This window comes from Protopterus annectens, chromosome 1.part0 (assembly GCF_019279795.1).
Source record: "Protopterus annectens isolate FY-2018-M chromosome 1.part0, PAN1.0, whole genome shotgun sequence".
NCBI classification, from domain to species: domain Eukaryota; kingdom Metazoa; phylum Chordata; order Ceratodontiformes; family Protopteridae; genus Protopterus; species Protopterus annectens.
Window position 1 is genome coordinate 472,668,868 of NC_056725.1, and position 19,483 is coordinate 472,688,350.

Here is a 19,483-nt window from a genome sequence, read left to right on the forward strand (position 1 = left end):
ACTCAGAAATTCACGGATATAATTGGTACGGCAGTCAAGAAAAGCTGGCTATATTTGCAGATTACATTATTTTCTACTTGAAAAAACCAGAAAGGGACACTACAGTGCTGTGGAATCTATTGAGACAGTTTCATACCTTTTCAGGATACAAAATTAATGAAGCTAAAACAAAAGCTATAATGGTAAATTATGTGCCCACTTACAAATTGGTGCAACAATATCCATTTTTATGGGGACATGATAAAATGAAGTATTTAGAAGTGTGGATTAAAAATGATAGCAGTGGGGCAGCTAAGGATACATGGGAAGAGACTAAACAAAAGATAATACAAAAACTGAGAAAATGCAAACTCTCTTATATGGATATTGACAGTAAGATACAATCAGTTAAAATGCATTTAGTCCCTTTAGTCTTATACACAGGTCAGGCATGTTTCTATCAACTAGAGGAGATGTTGTGGATAGCAATTAATAAAGAGCTGAAGGATTTTTTCTGGAAGGGGAAGATGGCAAGAGTCAAGTGGAATAAGCTTATTCTTCCAAAAGAACAGGGCAGATTGGGAATACCCGAGTTGAAGGGGTATTTCAGAGCAACACAGTTAAGGCTCCTATACATTGCACAAGCAGAAAACTATAATTCAAAGTGGAAAGAGATGATGAAGAAACAGGGGGGAAGTTCAAGTAACCAGGAGAGACTGGGATTTTGGATGAAGACCTTTAAGGAGATCAACAATAATCATACATAATATTATATTCATAAAGTAGCAGAAGGTCTTCTAGGAATTATGCCAACATGGAGATGGAGAAAGGAGATTCTGCCGATAGGGATGACTGCAATTAAGGATACAGGCAACAGGTAAGAGGGGGTGGGAAAATATTGGAGAAAACTGGCAAAGGTATTGGGAGCAAATAACTAGAAAGGGAAAGGTAATAGAATGGTAAATCGCCAAGAACTTATTTGGACTGCAGGGTAGAGATTGCCTTCGGTATCAAGGACTGATGTTATTTTATTTATGTATTTATTTATTTTATTTAACATTTGTTTACCAGGATGGTCTGACTGGACAACAGTGTCCATTTTCAGTGGAGGCCCTAGGAGAAAAGCTCCAGCAAAGTACATTTTTACTAATACCTGTCTAGTACAACAAAGAAAAAGTTTACTATACAGCTTATATGTACCTACTTACAGACTGGGATTACCAGAGTTGATGGGGTATTTCAGAGCAACACAGTTAAGGCTCCTATATAAAGGACAAGCAAAAAGTGATAATTCAAAGTGGAAAGAGATAATGAAGAAACATGGAGGGAATAATTGATAAAGATCTGGAAGGTTTTATTTAACAGTATTTTAACAGGAGAAGAAGCACCAACATCCTGGAAGAAAACAGTAGTAGCTGTAATACCTAAAGAGGGTAAAGATCCATCAGATCCAGCTTCCTACAGGTCCATTTCAATACAAAATCATGACTATAAAGTGTTTATGTCTATAATGGCTAAAGGAATGGCAAATGTTATGCCAAAATTGATAGATATGGATTGATATGGTTTTCTGGAGGGGAGGTAAACTTTTGACAACAAAAACAGAACAGTGATGATCCAGAGGAAAGCAGAATGCAAAAAAATACCACTGTTGCTGGTGGGTCTTGATGCAGAGAAAGCATTTGACAGATTAAGCTGGGATCTTATGAGCAGAGCAATGGAAGCATGTGCATTACCCTGATAAAATTATATGGTTGATTAAGAGGCTATATGAAGGATTGGAGGCAATATTAGAGTATACGCAAAGAGAAAGAAATGGGGGAGGTCCACAATGAAAGACCAGCACTGGTAGAGTTTTTAGTAGAATCTAGAACAGAAGTTGTCGTTAAAGGAATAATTAGTAGAGCATATAAAATATTGCATGATAACTATAAGAATCGATCAGAGGAGTTTAGGAAGAATTGGGAAGAGAGATTAAAGAAGCAATTCACAAAGAAACAATGGGGAGATATTTGTATTTCTTCCAGATATGCAACAAAATCTAGAAGATTTAAGATCTTTGCCTGGAAGTGTTTACAGAGATATTTTTATACCCCAAGCAGACTTCAGAGAATTTTTCTTCAGGTAAACAGCAAATGTTGGAGGTGTGATGGGGAAGAAAGTGGTAACTGGGAACATATTTTCTGGCGGTGTAATGAGTTGGCAGATTTTAAAGATTCCCTGCAGACTGCTCTGTCAGAGATCCTGGGTGAGCAAATTGGAGTAACTAGGGAAATTATTTTTTTGAGCTATGATACAGAATCGGAATTGCCTAGACATAGTAAGGCCTTGCTGAGTCTAATTATGATGGCTGCCAAAAAAGCAATTACTAGAAAATAGAAATCAAGGTCTAAACCAAGTTTACTAGAAGCAGTGAAGATAGTAACAGAGAGAAAAACTGGAACTGGGATCTTTAGAAAAGGGTGGGAGCAAATTACACAGGAAAAAATGGGAAATGTGGGATCAATACATGCAAAGGAGGAACAAAGTTTAAAAGAAGGCAGGATTTGAATGAGCTATGTAACAAGTGATTAACAATGACTGGATATGTTAAAAGTGATGTATAATCTTTGCAGCTACAGTTGTGTCAGCAAGATTTGGAATGTATAATGTTTGCAACTGAGATTGTATCCAGGAGTGGCCTTAGGTCAACTGGTGCCCTAGGCAAAAGTGTGCCATGGTGCCCCTCACCACATCACCTGCTGCCCCCATCCTGGTCTACCTACACCAAATAAATACTGGAAATGTGCCCCTAGTAGAGTGGTGGCCTAGGCGGCCGCCTTGTTGGCCTATGCCTAAGGCTGGCTATGATTGCATCACTATGGTTTATTTCCATTTATATAAATGTAACATGACCTATGTCATACATAATAATTTAATGAAAGTATTTCTTGTTTAAAAAAAAAAATCAGACTACATTATAGAATCTGGCATTCTGTAACTATTGCACACTCTGAGTCACATTGTGAAAGAGCTGACCACATGCCGGCAGTGTCTCTTACTTCATTTAAGTCATCTTGAATACCAAATGCTAGAGATCCTATAGATGTGTATTATACTTGTCATTTAGAAGTCAAAGTGGGAGCTCATGTTGTGTACAGTACAATACATTATTACTGTTTGGTAAGCACTCAGATCTTCCAAAATATTGTAAACTACTAGTTTTCTTCTAATTATGGGTCATTAATATAGTAAGATTAAGTATTGTTTTGCTTTGCCCTGTCCATCACCATATGTGTATAAATATGATGAATAGTATTTCTTCCAGCAATATTACTGCAATACTTATTTTTGTTTGCATATGAAGTGGAAATGTATATTGTCTGTGGCAAACCACATCAAAGACTTCTCTGGTGCTACAGCTGCCTTTGCAAGAAAGGTTAAATTTAATGTAAATTGTTACTTCCATGGCACAGGGATATGAAAGCCTTGACTGTAGACCATCCAGGTTAACGGTTCAGATGCTCAAGGAACCAGCTAGAGAAGAATGTGTGTTGGCGGTTTTGTCATCTTACACACTGAAAGATAGATTAACTGAGTCCTTGAGTTCTTCAAATCATACAGCCACGGAATATTTATGCCTTGCTGAAAATTGTACCTTTATAGGATTATGAGCTGAATCTTGAAATACTAACTTAGGAAGAGGTTGTTCCTGGTCAGGAAATATGAAAATGTATTTTATGCACAGTGGCTATGAATGTGTGAAGTTATACTTACTAGGATAATAGTGACACGTTCAGCGACCAGACAGCTGCTGGACACTTTTCCATTATACAGACAACTCCATTTCAGTGCACCTGTTTTTGGAACCTCAGAGGTAGTAATCACATTACCTGATGTGCTGTGAGATTATCCTTTCATTTTTATTCTTAGTTGTGGGATTACACCTTGAAACAGGTATGTATGAAATGAATCGTGCCAAGTATTACCTTGTTACAGCCAAGGGATGCCTCCAGGTGTTTCTGCAATTACATCCTACTTGCGCCTCTAGACCTCAAATATTGCTTATTGTTATTTGATTTAATAATTCCAAAACCATGCTGTGTTGAAAGTATTACAAGATTTCATCTTAAAGCTTACACAATGCCAAGCAAAAGTGAATTGATATATGACCTTTGCCCAGTGCAGGTAAAGATGTGTTAATTGTTGTTTATGTAATATTTATTTATATTTTCATAATTGTCATGTTTTTGCTAAATATCTCCACAACCAAGAAGCACAGACAGAACTGTTTAACTGTTTACTGCTTAACCTCATATGAATACTCTCAGCTAGGTGAACAAAATGCTGAAGACAGAATGTGTGCAACTTGAGTGGTTACTGAGATATTAATTGTTTACAAACGTAATAGTTACTGTGTTTACTGTGACTTATAAAATCCAGTTTAAGACCTAGAACCTAAAGAAAAGTACCACTATAAAATACCTTGTGTTGAAAAGCTTGCAATTTACACAAGCAATACTGCCCAACCCCTGTAAATAAGACCCACCCAGAGGTGTTATGAGGCCCGATGCCACACACACACACACACACACACACACACACACACACACACGAGGGCATTATTGTGCTTAGAGAATGGGCTGTCTGTAAAATTGTTGTACTTTACTTACTTATTTATTCTTTTATTGCTACATATTTTATTACTATATATTTTTTTATATATTTTTGATGTAAAATAGTTCTTCCACATATTGTTTCAAACATGATATAGTATATGTAAGTGTTGTCAGAGGAAGCATTTTACATCAAAAGTATAACATTTTTAAAAAATATCCAAATATTTACTTTATTTTTTGGTCCCTTACTCCTAATATGTGTGGTTTATTGCTAGTCATTGAGAATTGAAGTCACTAAATAATTACATACCTTTGACTTTCAGTCTTTATTTCCTTCAGAAAATTCATACTAACACAAATCGTGTTATTTAAGCTACTTTGTAATTTTATAAGAGCAATATTTAAAATCTGTTCCTATTTTTGAGTCTTTGTTCCCCCTTAGGTTTTATCCAGATTTATTGATCTAAGAGGTCGAAAGGTATGCAAACCTCTTAACTGCTGCTACCAGTGGTTGATCAATCACACAAACTCAATCTCTCTCTCACTCACTCACAAACACACACACACACAAAAACCTTGTTTCATGCATGCAAGCACGCATACCTCACACACAAAAACATAAACGCACATACACACCCACTATTTTCTGTTCTATTTTATTTTTTTACATTCGCTAAACAGCAAAAGTGATGCTTAGCATGTGTAAAGTAATGGCTCGATAGATCTCACTCACATGCATGCCTACACACACACAGAAACATAAACATATGCACACACTTTTTTTATATATATATTTCACACTTGCCAAACAGCAAAAGTGCTGCTTAGCTAGCATAAAATAATGGCAGCCATTAGGTTACTTTCAGTCTGAGCTCCACAGCATTTTGATGCGCTGCCGTGAAGCGGCGGACTCGTTTTTCAGCAGGCATTACCTGAAGATTAACACCCAGCTGGATAACATTCATTCTCAAATCACGGGGCCAATCTACAGGTTGCCATTCTCTAAACTTTAGTAATCCCTAGGGTTCAAGAGATATAAACATTTGTTTGAAATGTGAGGACATAATTTGACTCTATCAAAAAAGCTTAGTCTTTGCCCATTGGAAATTACAATGCAAACTTCCCCAGCTCCACTGGAGGGAATGAATTAAAGACAGACAAAGTAAGGAAAAACAAACTTGTTGATATCAGTGAGTAATTGTAATGCTAGCAGTATTCTAATATAGTCACCAGGTGTGCTGTTGCTACTGATATTGCATTCCGATAGTGTGGGCAGGCATACAGTGCATGCTGCACCATTTGAATTAAATGTGTTGCTAATGGCATAGTAGCATGGTTTATGTTCCGGTAGAATGAATGAATCAGTTGCATAATCCAGAATTTTCCAGCTTTAGTACTGGCCCAAAAAACACAGCTTCATAGATTAGATTCATAGATTAGTACTAGGCTGACTGCCCTTGTGAGCCATTTTAAGCCTAGCCAATCACCCCATGTGAGAATCAAATCCTGCATCTTGTGTGTGTAAGGTAAACACCTTAACCATTATGCCAACCTCCCACCAGTGTGCACATTTACACTACTGACTACCAGAATTCAGAGGTAAGTCTGGCTCACAAACGGTCATTGGGGAAGGAACAGTCTGAGTGTTTTGATGCCTTGTTTTTTTTCACCGGCATGGAGTCTGATTAAATCAGTGATTGCCTATAGCAATAGATATCACTTAGGATCAACAGTCATGTAGCTGTAGGTGTGGCATCAGAAGATTTCTGTCTGGCAAGAGTGGGAGTTAACATAACAAAATGTTATGTACCCAAGATGTTGGGATACAGGCTTAACACAGCAACTGAGGATAAGGCTTGCAAGAAGTACTGTATGCCATAACTCAACTAAAATGACTCTACTTTCTTCCAGACAACATTAACACAAAGTTGTGAAAAATAGCCTCACTCCATGCCCAGAATTCCAAGGGGCAAACCAAAGGGAAAGGGAGGTTTCACTAGGCATTATAGCTGAGTGCAACATTAGAGAGTTTGTATAGGGTAAACTATGATTTTAACAGCTAGACTGAAAGTATTGTTAATCATCTTACAACAATGTCTCTTAAATATAAATTAGTTTTCTTAATATTTTATTAAATGGTTACAGTATTTGAAGCAAGATCATTATTAACTATTGTGTATCTGCATATTTACTGAGTTTTAAACTCTGTTTGCACTGCTATGTTGTAGCAACATGATTACATCTATATACTATTAGCTATTAGATAATTGGCAAAATGTATTTCATTCTATTGGACCATCAAGCAACCCATCTATTACCACATATGTCTTATGAGTTATGCAGTCTGACCTACCTAAAAGCAAAGGTGGTAATAAGAAAGTCATAAAAGCCTTTCAAGTTTAAATGGATCAGAATTGCCCAGTAAAAATAAGTCGGCCACTACACGGACTTAAAATATTTACAGAACTTATACTTTGGATGTATAAGTTTGAAACATTAAGCAGAGGAACTATTTTGCATCAAAAATATTAAAAAGTATATACTAATTAAAAAAAAAATACAAAACAAATTGAAATGTTGGGACCCACTACAGCAAGTGCCAAAATGTGGAAACTGAATGGCAGAAGGATCAGATTTACATATACCAAGCCCAAGATGCCATTTCTTGGAATATTTCCTTTTCCTCCAAGGTATGGTAATCTCGTAGTTAGTATATATGTGTTTGGGGGTGGGGAGTGTAGGGGGCTTCCCACCCTTGCAAAAAGAAGTTTTAAGGAGAAGAGAGATTTTTGATATTAGCACTCCTACAGTTTTTGGTCTTTTTTTCTGGCTTTTCAGTACTCAACATTATTTAAGTCCAATAATGCTCACCAGGGTGGATGTTATGCAGAGCTGGGCCTTACAACACCCTTGGGCGAGCCATTATTTCCCCTGATAATGCCCACCCTGTCAGGCACTATTGCTTGCTTAGCCAGATATATTTATTGATTACTTCTGTCTCAAATACTTCTCAGCTGAGAACCTCTGTACCTGCAAATGTATAAATTCATCCTAATTGAATTCCTGTGCACGTTGTCAGTTTTGTGCTTGTTCTTTGACTGAAAAGGGTTTCCAGACCTGCCCACTCACCCAGTTAACAAAAAAATATATTAAGATGTTGATTTATGTGCTGTCAGGGGAACTGGACTAAATACAGCTAAAAAAAAAGTGAGCTCTTGCTCCTTAGATGCCACAGTCAAAATGTGGTAAAAAGCACAAAGTGGCTGAATAAACTGAGTATTTAGCAGAGGTAACTGTGCAAGGCAACTTTAAAGCACCACAGTGGCATAACTTCAAGACAGTTACTTATGATGTTGATGGTCTGGTTGCCAAAGGACCAGCAGAAGTAAGGGTATAACTGAATGGCATGGCCAGCTCACCTTCCTCAGGTAAAGCTCAGAGGGCTTACTAATAAAGTCTACTGTAAGAAGAAAGCACCTGTCTCTGCTTGTAGTCTAGACTGTTTCTGAAACTCAACATTATGGGGTCAGAAACCTTGTTTTTGCATATCTAGAGGTCACTGGGCACCAGTTAATTGTAGGACATTAGCTCCTCCTTTTAGAAACTTCATCAGATAAAGATTCTTTAGTCACTGGTATGGCTGGTGGAGTCCAGCAGAACTGCAAGTAGGACTCCAAGATCAACATAAGGAAGTAAATCCATGAAGTCAAATTAAGGCTCATGGAGACGCATGAGCCAGCCACTGGGACACCGGTGTGTGTGTGTGTGTGTGTGTGTGTGTGTGTGTGTGTGTGTGTGTGTGTGTGTGTGTGTGCGCGTGTGTTTGTGTGTGCGTGTGTGTGTGTGTGCGCGTGTGTGTGTTTGTATGTGTTTGTGTGTGCGTGTATGTGGCATTTAGCTGGTAGGATATATAACAGGAAATTCCTTACCCTGCAGTGTTATGATAGCCAGAGACTCCACCACTCTGCTCCAGTAATGTGTAATAGATGAATATGATTGCTGTTTGAAGGGTATGGTCATTTGAAATGTGTGCTGGGAGATAGAATCAAAAAAATAAATTAATTAATAAAAATCCGTTTTCTGTGGTCATATTTTGCTTGCTCTGTGTAGACATCGAAAAGGCAGTTAGGCATTGGGTGATAGATGCCAAGGCTTTTGCCACCCAATTGATGCACTAGAGACTGATAAAATTCAAGACTGCTTTGGCACAGTTACAGTTTTTCCAGGTGGTATGCAACTCTTATTTGCATTACTGTATGTCTTCTGCAAATGCATCCGTCGGTTACTTCGTTGTAAATGTTAAAGAAATCTGCTGTTCTGAGAGAGAGAGTAACACACACACACACACACACACACACACACACACACATGTGCGAGCGTGCAGATGCGCACTCACACAAACAAACATTGAAAACATTTTCTTTACTCTCAACCTCATAGCCTAACATAATGGGTGGACAAAGTCCCAAAAATAAGGACAGATTTTAAATATTGCTCTTATAAACTTAAACAGTTGCTAGAATAGCAGGATTTGTGTTAGCATCCATTTTTCTGAAGGATATGAAGTCTGAAACTCAAATGTATGTCATTATTTAGTGACCTAAATTCTTAGATTATCTCAATGATTTGTCAAAAAACACATTTTATATGAGGAATAGACCAAAAATATGAGGCAAAAATCTAGACATTCTATGAAAATCTGTACAGTTGAGAGGAATGGGTCAAACAAACATTCAGCCCCCACATAAATAAAACCTAAATCAAATGAAATTATTATCAGCTGGTTGACACTTAATGTTTGTTGGCCCTTGAGGGCTATCAGACAAGCGCTAGTGTTTGCATAACCTAAGACAGAGAGAAAGAGGAAGGTGTGTGTGTACGTGGAAGGCAGGGCTAAACGCTGTGCACTTAGTCAGACAAGGTAATGAAAGCAAGTCGTCACACACCTTACTAAGTCAGCTGAGACTGGAATTAAAGTGAACAAAGAAGTCATGGGTAATGACTGAGCAACAGGTGCAAAAGCAGTGGGAAATGATCAATTCTCCTTCAACTCCCTTGTATCTGAAAAGGTTCCCTGGAGGCAGTATGGTTGGGGTGCTCGCTTTCCTTGAGAACTTTCAGTGCAGTTGTATTTTCCTATGGTTCCTGCTTCGGAGTAAGCCGTCTGGCAGGTAAAACAATCTGAACAGATGATTTAATTGTAGGGGGAGTTGCATTGTTTGTTTTTTGCTATAGAGTTAATACATAATACTTTATTCTATAATAAATTACTTTGTAACCACAGTCCTAATAATGACTTTTATTTAGCACAGATTTGCTTTTCCCCTTTTCTAAAGAAACAAGTCTGAACTGTAGGAAGTTGATCTCTGTTTGAAACTCCAAAAGTTTTACAAGGGCAATGCTAGACATAGTAATATATTTAAGAAACAGATCTGTACAATAATGTCACAAGATGGAAATAGTTTGGTGATTTGCTGTGGCTATTATTGTAATTGTTCCTATTGTAAATAAGGTGGCTTTTCAGATCAGTTCTTCTTTCACTTGTCATAAGACAACTTTCAGATAGAAGCTCTTATGTGAGCTGTGTGTGTCCTTTCTGTCTCTCTGCCTGTCTCTGTCAGTGCCTGTGCACTGAATCAGAGCTAAAAGCCATTGAGACGCAGTAGTCATCACAGAGCAGAGTTGATTTCAAGTGTTTTGGGTACAGACTCCATTACATGCATAATTCTCAACTCCTTTGAGAAAAAATGTGGACAAGGCCTAAAATAATAGGGGGAACAAAGGCCCAAAAATAGGGGCAGATTTTAAATATTGTTTTTATAAGTTTATAAAGTTGCTAGAATAACAGGATTTGGATTTGCATGCATTTCCAAAGGATATGAGGTCTGAAACTCTAATGTATGTCATTATTTAGTGACTTCAATCCTCAATGATATGCCAGAAAGCCACACATTTTATGAGGAACAAACTAGAGATATGAGGCAAAAATCTGGACATTCTGCAAAAATCTGGAGAGTTGAGAGGTATGATCACATACCTTTTTGCACCACAGCATATGCTGTTCATGGTGCCCTGATGCATTTTCATCATACTCATTCAGTTTACTATATATATATATATATATATATATATATATATATATATATATATACTTGTTAAATATAAAATCTACTCTAATCTGCTATCAGTTGGTCTTTGTGGCCTTTGACAGCAAGGTGAGGTTAGCATGGAGATACAGCCATAGACTTCAGCAGATGCATTTTTGTTCTTACACTTAGGTTCACTCACTAAAGTTTATGGATATATCCACACTAAGCCCGCCTTGATGTAACTGGTGAATTCTGTAATTTTTTTGTAATTATTATTAGGAAGCTTTCGCAATTAAATAAGGAGTGAAGGGACGCACTGCAGCACTTAAACTGCCATATTCCATAATGCATTACTGTCTTCCCAAACCACTATACCTGCCCAGATACACAAGTGTTAGTATGTCCTACTGGTGTGCACACACATTCCATAATGCATTACTGTCTTCCCAAACCACTATACCTGCCCAGATACACAAGTGTTAGTATGTCCTACTGGTGTGCACACATATTCCATAATGCATTACTGTCTTCCCAAACCACTATACCTGCCCAGATATAGAAGTGTTAGTATGTCCTACTGGTGTGCACACATATTCCATAATGCATTACTGTCTTCCCAAACCACTATACCTGCCCAGATACACAAGTGTTAGTATGTCCTACTGGTGTGCACACATATTCCATAATGCATTACTGACTTCCCAAACCACTATACCTGCCCAGATACGCAAGTGTTAGTATGTCCTACTGGTGTGCACACATATTCCATAATGCATTACTGTCTTCCCAAACCACTATACCTGCCCAGATATAGAAGTGTTAGTATGTCCTACTGGTGTGCACACATATTCCATATTGCATTACTGTCTTCCCAAACCACTATACCTGCCCAGATACACAAGTGTTAGTATGTCCTACTGGTGTGCACACATATTCCATAATGCATTACTGTCTTCCCAAACCACTATACCTGCCCAGATACACAAGTGTTAGTATGTCCTGCTGGTGTGCACACAGTGGTATGCTGCATGGTGCAATTCATACTGGTGAATTCTAACATGCGCTCTTTTGTACAAGATATTAAACCAGGGTCATAAAGTTGGTAGTTTATGTGGCTGATAATGATTCCATTGACACCTGCTGATAAAGGGTAAGAGCATTCCATTAAAAAATATGTAGCATAAAAGACAGAAAATGCAAACATGTGCATTAATCAACCAGGACTAAATATCACTACAGTCGTTGATGATTTATACTCATTAATCAAATCCATCTCTTTGGGATCTTAGCCTGCCAGGCATGTCTTTCAAGAACTTCTTTCAGTTGTTGCAAATTCATATTAATTATTTCATTAATGTGCTCCATTGGTCTTACCCTCTACTGACCCCCCTTCTTCTTCTGCCTTCAACCTATTCCGACAACAGACTCTTCTCTAGTGAATCCCATCTTTGCATTATGTGGCCAAAATATATGAATCTTACTATCAGGCCTTCCAGTGAATGGTGTGGGTTTATTTCCTTAAGTATTGACTGGTTGTTGTTTGTGGCAGTAGAATTCTCAAATTCAGTTTCCTAGCACTTATCCTTACCTGTTGTCCAGTTTTCACAACCACATGTTACTACTTTGAAAACTATAGCTATGACTATATGGATTTTTGTTGACAAAGTGATATCTTTTTTGTTAAAAGTCGTATCCAGATTTGCCATAGCTTTCCTTCCAAAACGCAAGCATATTTTAATTTATTGGCTGCTGTGACCATCGCTATAACTCTTTGAGCCCAGGACATACCTCTCAACCTCTTAGCTGAAAACACCTGGACAAAGCCAAAAATAATGAGTAATGAGGGCACAAAGGCCCAAACATAAGGACATATTTTAAATATTGCTCTTAAAAATCTAAAAGATTGCTAGAATAACAGATTTTGCATCAGCATGCATTTTATGAAAGATATGAGCTATTAAGCACAAATGTCTGTCATTATTTAATGACTTCAGTCCTCAGTGATTTGCCAGTAAACCACACATTTTATGAGGGACAGACCAAAAATATGAAGCAAATATCTGGACAGTTGAGAGGTATGGCCCAGGAAAACAAAATATCTCACTGCCTCCACTTCTGCCCATATGTTATCAAAGAATTGATAGAAGCTAGCATCAGAAACACCAAATCTAGAGAAGTAAAGCTCAATAGCAATATAAATAGGACATGCTAGAGGGACAGGTATGGGTCTCAGAGACTCCCCCTCCTCTGGAACAGGCTTCCCATCCATGTGAAGCACAGTTCTTTCTGCATTTATTCAAGCAGAACCTGAAACAGTGTGAACTGAAAAGATACTGGTCTGTCACCCATGTCTGTTCCAGAGAGAAGAAAATTGTAATTTTTTGTCTGCCTAGTAATATATACCCTCCACAAAATATTGGGGAACTATTACCCGTCAAATTTCTATATATATATATATATATATATATATAGAGATATATATATATATATATATATATATATATATATATATATATATATATATATATATATATATATATATATATAGATATATATATATATATATATATATACAGAGAGAGAGAGGCGACATTCATCCCAACCCTTGGCCCCTCTCCAACCACACTTCTACTAATCAGCCCTCTCAAACTAACTTCCATCACCCTAACTCTCCCTCCAAACACCTAACCTTCTTCTCTTAATATTAGCAGCACTCTTAATAAAATCAGTGAATTCCATGCACTTATGGACAAATACTCTCCTGACATTACAGCTCTCACAGAAACTTGTCTCAAACCTCACATCTTAGACAAAGAATTTCTACCTCTGGCTACAACATATTTTGCCTTGACACACCTAATAGAAAAGGTGGAGAAGTTGCCATGATATACTCCAGACACCACAACCTGTATCCAATATCCAACCCACCCTTTCTGTTTCATCCTGCTGAATCTTTAACCATGAACTGCAAACGTAATGATTACAAGCCCTAGCAATGGCTTCAATATATATTCCTCCTGGTGACAATAATCCATTATTAGAACACATTCTGTCCTGGTTTACACAGAACATACCCAATGAAACCACTCTGCTAGGTGACGTCAACATTAATTGCCTATATATATTCACATATACTCACATATTTATACACACATACACACATACACATGCAGATATATATATATATATATATATATATATATATATATATATATATATATATATATATATAGGTTTATAAGAGATTGCTAGGCTAACGGTGTAAGAGCCGTTACAAGCCTAGCCAATATAACCTTGTGGATGGCATGGGTTTGGTTTGTGCCTCTGACTGAGTGTCTTATAGATTGCTCCTGTCCATAAGGTGCATAGGTACTACCCCAGGTGTGAATGTGTGATTCCTCATCTATTGATCCAAACTGCATTTAAAAAAGGGCCGTGAAAGAGCTCTGCTTAACATGAATAGGAAATCTCTTCCAAGGAAAGGGTAATTGCTGAGACACATATCTGTCTCTCCAGCATGTTTTCTTTCAGTTGCTGACTAAGTTAAGATCCCTAGATTGGGTGACCCTTGTGTAGCAGCTTCATTAGGGCTGGATTTGTGAGTGTCTTGTAGGTCAGGCATAGGCCACCCCTTAATAGTCTGTAGAAGACCAAGTAAAGGGAGTGGCCTTTTAGTCTGTCCACATATGACATGTTTTCACCCTTTTTTTTTTTTTTTTTTTTTGTGAGGAACGTCAGAGGTTTCTCCATGCCAAATGATGTATTGTTATCTATTATTGGTCTAATGAAGACTGAGTACAGCTGGACTGTAACTTTCTTGGATCTGGATGCCATACTTTTACTTATAAGTTGTACCACGTAGAAGGACTTCCTCATCACTGCAGACACACGGCAGTCAAAATTCAGGCTATTATCTAACTGTGTACCTAGAGCTCTCACGTCTGAGTCTGCTCTTAGGGGTGTGTATTGATATTATAATTTGCAGGGGTATTTGACTTCCCAAAGGGTATGATAATGTATTTTTTCACAATTAGTTTTAGGCCATGGTTCTAGCACCAATCATTTGTCTGATCTAGACCTCCTGAAGGATATCTACATCACTGAGGGATCCAGTGATTGCACCTACCTTGTAGTTGTTAGCAAGCTTTTGTCATCCAGAGGCCTTCCAAATTAGCCTTGACTTCAGAGAAGTATATTGCAAACAGAAGTTGTCCCAGCACTGAGACCTGTGGCACACCACTAGTAACTGGCCTCTTGCTGGATGTGGATTCACCCACTTTAACCACGTGTCCTGTCCATGAGCCAATTGGCTATCTATCTGGTGATGCAGGGATTTATGCCCAGTTTTAAGTTTATTTATAATAGCTGAATGGGGAATTGGGGAATTGTGTTAAATGCCTTGGCCAAGACGAGGTAGGCCGTATGTACTGTTTTACCCTCATGCATGGCCTTATTGACTTTCTCACAGTTCTTCACCAGATTCAGTAGGCATGAACTGCCTTGACAAAGCCGAATTGGGTCAGGTCCAGTGTTTGGAGGTTTCCTAAGTCATTATTTATCATGTCTGTGATTACTCTTTTCATGGCCTTACATATAAGACTAGTCAAACTTATAGGTCTGTAATTTCCCAGGTAAGTAGATGGTCCCTCTTTATGGGGAGGGATGACTGTTGCTGTCCTCCCCTCTATTGGGACAAAGCCAGTCTGAAGGCTCTGGTTAAATATGGATCCTAATGGGCCTAATAAGTCCTCATTTAAGCTGTTTAAGAGGCAAACAGGTATATTGTCAGGCCCTGTTAAAGCTGTGTTTTAGGCTTTAGAGAGCACAATGGCAACCTGTTCTTTGGTGATAATTGATGGTGGAGTGATGGAGGGTATTTCTTGGGGGAGAACTGGGGGTGATGGAGAGGTGAAATTTGAGCTTTGTCACCAGCAGATCTGCTATATCTTCTAATTGAGTATAGGTTATGTCATCTACACATTGTTGGGTGTTGCCCTTAAGATTGTGGACATAACTGAAAATGCTTTATAATTATCGTTAGCTTTGGAGGCTATTTTTACCTTAAAGTCTGCTATCAGAGACTTGACTCGTGCCCTGACTTGCTTGTTTAGACTAATGAGGGACTTGTTGCTCTGTTGTGCACATTCCCTCTTACTTCTCTACAGGATTTTCTTTCTTTTGTTGTACAACCTGTTAACAACAGGGGTCCACCAGCGTGGCTTGTTTTTGCAGTTTGACTTGGGTTTATTTTGGTTTGGTACTGCCCTTTTATGCAGTTGTGTATACAGTTGTGCATGGCTTTTCTGTACATCTTTGCATAGGTGTCTGTGTTTTGTGTATTTGGGGGAGCTTGGAAAGCTATGCCATCCCTTAATAGGGGGTATTTTACCTTAGAGTAGTTCTTGAATTTTTTGGGGTTAGGTGGGGGGACTAATTTCACCTTTATTTCAATGGAAATCACATTGGGGGAAGGTTGCAGTGCTTGCCAATATTTGTGAGCGCCAGATATAGGATATTTGTTCCCCTAGTGGGGCTGCGGACTAGGTGCTCCAGGGCATTTGAATTTACAAAGTCAAAAATTCTTTGGGCCTGCATGTTAGTGGTCGTGTATGCCTCCCAATTAATGGATGGGGTAGTTAAAAATCATTCATGAGTATGGTAGCTGGCTGGATGGTGAGTGAGTATGGTAGCTGGCTGGATGGTGAGTGATTTTAACAACTTCAGGTGAGATGTATGGGTTTCCTGGTTCATAGTGGGGGACCTGTAGCTAGCAAGGATATGGTAATGGATTTTTCCCATGGTTAGTTGGACCTGAAATAGTTCAAGCATGTCATATTGTTTGACCTGCCTTGAGGTGTGCTTTGTCCTTTACATCTCCACCTTTTGCTCTTTCATGTTCAGTGAGTAGTTAGAATGCATGAAAGGCATTATAGGCATGCACTGCTAGAGTGCTTTCTGTGGCTTTGAACCATGTTTCAGTAACTGCACAGACATCAGCATTCTCCAGTGTGAGGAGAGCTTCTAGGGAGTGCAGTTTCTTGCCGAGACTCCTAGCATTGATCAGTAACACCTTTAGCTTGTCCTGAGTAGCTTTTGTTATATTGGAAGGTGTGTCTGTTTCACAGTACTTAAAAAGGCACTATAAAGGTGAATAATTTCAAATATTGGACCGCTTTGGAATGACACCAGTAGCTAAGCCAGTTGTTAAAGCCAATCATTTTCTCCTGGTATTGTTGCACTATTCTTGGAGACAATAGACTGCTGCTCGTTGCTAGGCTCATATCTGCCTGTGACACATATTCTGAGAGCTCAATCATGTCTCTTCATATAGTCCAGGAGGTGTATCTCAGGTCATTCACACCCACATGGACTATGACTGAGTCATATTGGTAATTAGGAGTAAGTGGCATGGGTGCTTGGATGATCTGGCGGATCCTGGCTCCTGACAGGCAATTAACTGTAACCTTCTCCTTATATAGCTTGTAAAAGGGACATCAGTGTGTCTCACAATGGAGTCTCCTATGACTAGAATGTTGAGTTGTGGAGTGTTTCACCTAATGGGCATGGTAGTTGAGACACACTGAGATGTGGCTTTATGTGTTTTAATGGGAATTGCCTTGTTTGTCTGCATGCAAAGTTTCTGAGGACTGCGCCTGAGAGGCTTTTGACGTTTGGTTAAGTTACATGTGAGCACCTCTGCATATGTGAGTCTATGTGTGTAGTCCATTGTGAGTGTGGTGAGTGATGTGTGTGAGTCATTGACAATCTGTTTGCTGGTTTTGTCTGTACATTAGAGTCTGGCCTCCAATGTCAGTATGTAACTACATCTCTCACGTACTGTCTGTTTGAGAATTAAGTGGTTGTCAGTGTATATAAGGCAATTGTTACATTCCTTCATGATGCCCATGTCCACCAAGCTGGATACAGAGATAGCAGGAAAGTGCTCATCCATGGCTACAGGTCCTGTGTACTTGCAAGGGATAGGAGTGGATGGTGTTTGTAACCGAACGAAAGGGAGGTGTTTACTTGGTGTAATCTGCAGCTAACCTAACCAGTGATGGTGCCCAGCACCCAAACCAGATGCTCTTTGAGCAGTGATAGTCCTGAGTGCTATAATAAAGTAAGGTAGACCTAAATAGTCCTAACTAAATCCATAAATGCTGCTCAGTGCACAAATTAGTTGCCCCATGAGTATTGTGGGTCTGAGGTTACGTTCCAAGGTGGTTTTTATAGGGAAATTTCAACTTCTGGTGATTGTGTGTATACAAGGCATCTATTGCTGCTGCTATGTGAAGAGCTGCTTTGCACAAATACAAAGCTTATATAAGATCAGAAAAAAGCAAATGTTACACTAACTATCCCCTAAGGCCAATCAAGTAAGAACACAATGAGCCTTCCACCAGTAATTCCCAGCTCAGATAGATGAAACCAGCCCTCTCTTGCCACAAGAGTGCAGACTTTGACCCTCTTAATGTAAAATGACTGGTTTGGAGCCTAAGTGTTAAGGAACCACAAACAGGTGTCTAATACCAATTATGAAACACTAGATACAATGTATTTCAGTGCAGAATAGCAGTCCCTACAGCAGTTTGAAAATGCAACTTTAAATAAGCTCAAAAAACAATAAAAAGCACACTAAACTTTTACAGTATAATGGAAATAAGTAATGTTTCTAGAAGTTTGCATCTATATTCATAAAATAAAGATACAGGTTTTTAATAATATCTACTTCCCAAGCTGCTTTATACAGTGCTGTCTCACGTTGTTTCTTCCATGTTCCAGATTGCTGTCATGACTATTATTCTGAGTATCTGTTTCCCATGCCTTCCAAAAATGGTCAAAGGAAATATACCACAACCTACTCACATTAGTCTCGCTCCCATTATGCACTGCAGCTGTCTCATCCTCCCATATTCTAAACAATGCTCATACTTCTCAAATGCTTAGCACAATAAATCTGGACAAAGCCTAAAATAATAGGGGGGCAAAGACCCAGAAATAGGGACAGATTTTAAATATTGCTCTTATAAACTTAGAAATGTGCTAGAATAACAGCATTTATGTTAGCATGCATTTTCTGAAGGAGATAGTATGAAACTGAAATGTATGTCATTATTTAGTGATTTCAATCCTCAGAGAGTTGCCAGAAAAATACAAATTTTATAAGACAGACCAAAAATATGGGGAAAGCTATGGACATTTTGTGAAAATCTGGACAGTTTAGTGGTATGACAACACTAGACCAAAAATGTGTTATACCTGTCCAGACCTACCAAGTTCTTTTGATTTTTATTCAGTGTCAGCCTTTACTGCAATTTTCATGATGTAATTACCACATGAAGTCCCACGTAGTACATGCTCTGAACAGCAGATGTTTCCTTCTAGCTATAGATTTCCTCTTGGCCTTTGGCAACTTAACTACATGAGTGTAGCATCTAAAGTTAAACAGAACCTTTGCCCCATGACCCCATTCCTGTTTGCTGATGTTCCCCTTTACCAGTTTCTAATTACCTACCTTTCATTTTCTGTAATGTCTTCGTAGCTCCTTTTCTTTCCCTGTACCACTTCTGTCTCCAAGAGTTGTGCAGAAATTTCAAGATGTTAACCAGTAATGTCTCCTGCTTATCTAGAATACTGTTAATTAATTTAAAACCTACAGTGGTCAGATGCATGGTGATAGAATGCCACCACAGTACCAACCAGTGTGAAAGTAAAGTTGGTGGACAAGGCCTATGATGGTGCTGTGATCTGCTGTAATGCATACCACTAAATTAAAATCTTTTAAATCTAAAAAAATATAATCTTTAATCTGACAGC

General features: G+C 38.4%; 1 protein-coding gene across 3 annotated transcripts in view; it reads left to right on the forward strand.

Annotated features, from left to right (window-relative positions):
• Positions 1-9,538: 9,538 nt before the first annotated feature.
• The window catches only part of IQSEC2 (IQ motif and Sec7 domain ArfGEF 2), a 575,830-nt gene continuing 565,885 nt past the window's right edge, over positions 9,539-19,483 (forward strand). For all 3 annotated transcript variants that reach the window (XM_044060579.1, XM_044060614.1, XM_044060605.1), the window contains exon 1: positions 9,539-9,748. In XM_044060579.1, the coding sequence (XP_043916514.1) occupies positions 9,576-9,748 (173 nt within the window). In that variant the 5' untranslated portion in view covers positions 9,539-9,575. The remainder of the gene's footprint in view (positions 9,749-19,483) is intronic.